Below are 3,512 nucleotides of genomic sequence, written 5' to 3'. Positions count from 1 at the left end.
CTTTATTTACGAGTGTTTTTCTTTGTACATAAGATTTAATAAACACATTTTTTTTCATATAAACTTATTTGTTGCAATTCTTTTTTCCTTAGCCAACTTAAGCACAACTCAATTATTCCAAACAACCCCTTTTTTTTAATCCCAATCACCTTGTTTGAATTGCAAATTGCAATACTCTTTTAAAAGAATCCTCTTTTTTGGAAGAATAATTTAAATATCTATCATTAATAAATTTCAGAATAATGTATGATTCCCCTCCTAATTATAGGTGATAAGTCCACACAAAATTCCAGGATAGAGATGGGTTGTAAAACCTTATAATATACACATTATAAGGACTGACAATTTGGCATGGCTGAAAAGGTTGAGAAATCATGTTCATACGAAAGCTATCTCAAAGTTAATTTGAGTCTCACGCTACAAGAATAATATAGATCAAATTTAATCTTTTTATCAACCCTGACAGAATGAAACAAAAGGGAAACTACATGGAAAATAGGAATAAAAATTCATGATATAGAAGTCCCAATCCCGAATGCATAGAAAGAAGCTATATTAATTCTTCATTTTAAATATTAAACTATAATCAAGTGGTGACAACTTTAAATTTAATTGCGCAAATATTATTTTAACATGCCCTCACCCTTCTTATCTTCTTAAGAATAGTAAAAGTTTTATGTCAGTTGAGTTAAGCTCGGTTTTGACAACTCAAACTAATGATTAGCCCATAATGTTTGGCTCACATATTGAAGTATCTCATGTTACAAATTTATTGATTCTACCAGCTACATAAACCAACTACCATAACTAAATCAAATATTCTCATAAAATTGTCGATCTAAACATAGTTCAATTAGATAAGACATAATATTCTAAAAAAAACAAGTTTAACTATATATTCTTGAACTAAGATTATCAATTAAAATATAGCTCAATGAATAAGACATCAATTAGCATTTGATGGTTTGATCCCACTGGCACTTTCAAATATACCAAGTTTCAAGGCAAGTCTTTTAATTCTTGACTTGTAGTTTTTTATTCCCTTCTAGTGTGACCAAATTTTCTATTGTAGAATGAACAATTTATCCGTCATATAATCATTACATACCTATTTCTCTAAAGACCATTGAATTCCTCAGTAGAGATGTCCATTTTTCCCACGAGGACGGGACTTCCCTCATTAGATAGGTTATGAGGAGCGAGTGGAAGAAATTCCCTGTGAGGAATCCATACCCTGATCCCCATACGGAGTTCGTGCTCCCCATATCATTCCCGACTCCGTCCATGGATATCTCTACTCCTTAGCCACAATGAGAACAGGGTTGTGAATGTAAGCAATCAATTAGTCACGAAGTACCAGTACAGAAAATGAATGGTCCAAAGAAATTAACCTATCGATTATCATATCAAGCAGGAATTGACGGATACACTGCTGACTACCATCTTCCCTATATCCCTTATTACTTTTATGTACTAATTTTCATTATTTATTGCACATAAAAGAGAATAAAATGGAGGAGCGGAGGAAGTATAGTACATGTAGAATTTGCGCCATGGCAGTTAAGGTTATTGCTGGTAATTTTTGTTGAAGAATTTACGAGACCGGGCCTGCCCTCAGTTTTGGTGTTTTCTGTTTTACGAAGAAGGCGGATAGCACACTTTTGCTGCGAGCAGGGACGTGTACTCTTTCGTGTCGATTGGGGGCATCAAATGACCTGAATGCTGTCAAATGCTTGGAACCTTCGAATGCTTCCTGTAAAAGATAGACTGTGAGATTGACATTTTTCTTCAAACATTAAGACAGACAGAAAGGAACTAGAAGTCATGAAATCACAGCCTACAGCCGATGCTTGAAATGGACAGAGTTTATTTGAAGATTATTGCGATCGTCATCTCAAGCAATCAACCGTACCCACAAGAATACATGTCCCTACGAATACTCAGCAAAATATGCAAATGTGATATCCTAGAGATCACGGTATGTACATAGGTAGGAACTGAAACTGTTCTAGCTCATCAAACAAGGGTATAAAAGGTATTTGCATGTTAAGTTGTCCAAACAAAATTGACCTAAAACAACTATTCCATTAAAAGGATGATTAAAATGGATCATCACAAAACGATGGATAGCCTGAAGAAACCAACAGCACCCCTGTAGAAAGGTTTATCACTCCTAATTATAATGCATGGGTTCAGAAGAAAATTGTAAATGCCTGCATTCTAATCAATTTTAACATTACCCTGTGTGTACCACCTAGCGTTTGCAAAATTGCACTGGAAGCAGGAAACCCATTTGATGGCTGACTGTGACCAGCTGAATATTTCGGACGGATAGTGGCATCGTTATCTGCAAGGCCATGCTTGACAATAAGGATTATCATTTCTAGAAAGAAAGAAAGAAAGAAAGAAAGAAAGGGGGAAAAAAGAAGAAGAAGAATCCAATTGCATGAATGGCACCAGTTTTCAACATATGGTAGTGTACTAGTTCTATTATTATATACCTATAAGATGAAAAATTCCAGAAGTCTTTTCTGCAATTTTTTGGTCCTCACTACTGCATAATGATTAAAAAGAACGTGATGAGAAAGTGGCATACTCAATAATATCACAAATCATGGGGAAAACACAGATTTGAAATCATGCTAGAAATTCTCTCCACTTACCCGTTTAAAGAATGTGAACCACCTTTCAGTGTTGACTTTGTCTCTGAGGCTAAATGCCATGAAAGTGTCTTAGATGCAGGGATGCCTAGAATGGAAATGAGAAATACAAGCTCACACCAATACTTAAGCAGAATGTTAAACTGATAACAGAAACTAAAGCTCCCATCAATTGAGAAAATAAAGATAATAGAAACAAAAACAACAGAGTTGAACCAATATATAAACCAGAGTAATGAACTCATAACAAAAATAGTTAACTAAATATAAACCAGACACCTGAGGGCTGAAGACGACCTCTTGCTTGAAAGGGTTGCTGCCTAGCATCAGTCTGTATATGTGGACTAAAATGTACCTTCTTACTGACAGAATCTAGTTGGAGTTAACAAAATATGAAGGAAAAGGTCAAATGTGGAAGATAGAGGTGAAGTTAAAATCCACTTGCCACCATAGCAGCAGAGGAAATAACAGAAAGATAGTTGATATTCTTACTTGGTAACATATAATGCTTATGATGTCTTGGGATCAATGCCAGTAACTGCTGCTGCCTGAGGCCTTCTTTATCCGTATATGTTTGACATGTAAGAAGTTGCTAAAATAAAAATAGGGTTAATTTTCCCTTTGATATCATTGGCTTAATCTCCTAATGAAACATGAGCAAGAGACTTACCTGATTTAGACAAGAAACTTTAAGCTCCATGGTTGATACATCTGATGTTTGCTGCTCGAGAAGCTCAGTCAACTTGTATGCCACTGTACCAAGGTGATCAACAGCATTAACGAGAGCCCGAACAGCATAGTCCTTTAGGTTGTCCACCACCCTGTGACAATTTTTTGATATTGGTTACGTGT

At 35.4% G+C, this 3,512-nt stretch overlaps 1 protein-coding gene across 1 annotated transcript in view; it reads right to left on the bottom strand.

Annotated features, from left to right (window-relative positions):
* Positions 1-988: 988 nt before the first annotated feature.
* Positions 989-3,512, bottom strand: part of LOC120068830 (protein ABIL1) — a 4,255-nt gene continuing 1,731 nt past the window's right edge. The window contains exons 3-9 of the mRNA XM_039020466.1: positions 3,331-3,486; positions 3,153-3,252; positions 2,940-3,032; positions 2,664-2,748; positions 2,502-2,554; positions 2,241-2,347; positions 989-1,753 (exon numbers count right to left, since the gene is read on the bottom strand). Coding sequence (XP_038876394.1) covers positions 1,595-1,753; positions 2,241-2,347; positions 2,502-2,554; positions 2,664-2,748; positions 2,940-3,032; positions 3,153-3,252; positions 3,331-3,486 — 753 coding nt within the window. The 3' untranslated portion in view covers positions 989-1,594. The remainder of the gene's footprint in view (positions 1,754-2,240; positions 2,348-2,501; positions 2,555-2,663; positions 2,749-2,939; positions 3,033-3,152; positions 3,253-3,330; positions 3,487-3,512) is intronic.

The sequence above is a fragment of the Benincasa hispida genome, unplaced genomic scaffold (assembly GCF_009727055.1).
Source record: "Benincasa hispida cultivar B227 unplaced genomic scaffold, ASM972705v1 Contig1165, whole genome shotgun sequence".
Lineage (NCBI taxonomy): Eukaryota > Viridiplantae > Streptophyta > Magnoliopsida > Cucurbitales > Cucurbitaceae > Benincasa > Benincasa hispida.
Note: the sequence above shows the minus strand (reverse complement) of the source record. Positions and strands in the feature narration are given on the sequence as shown.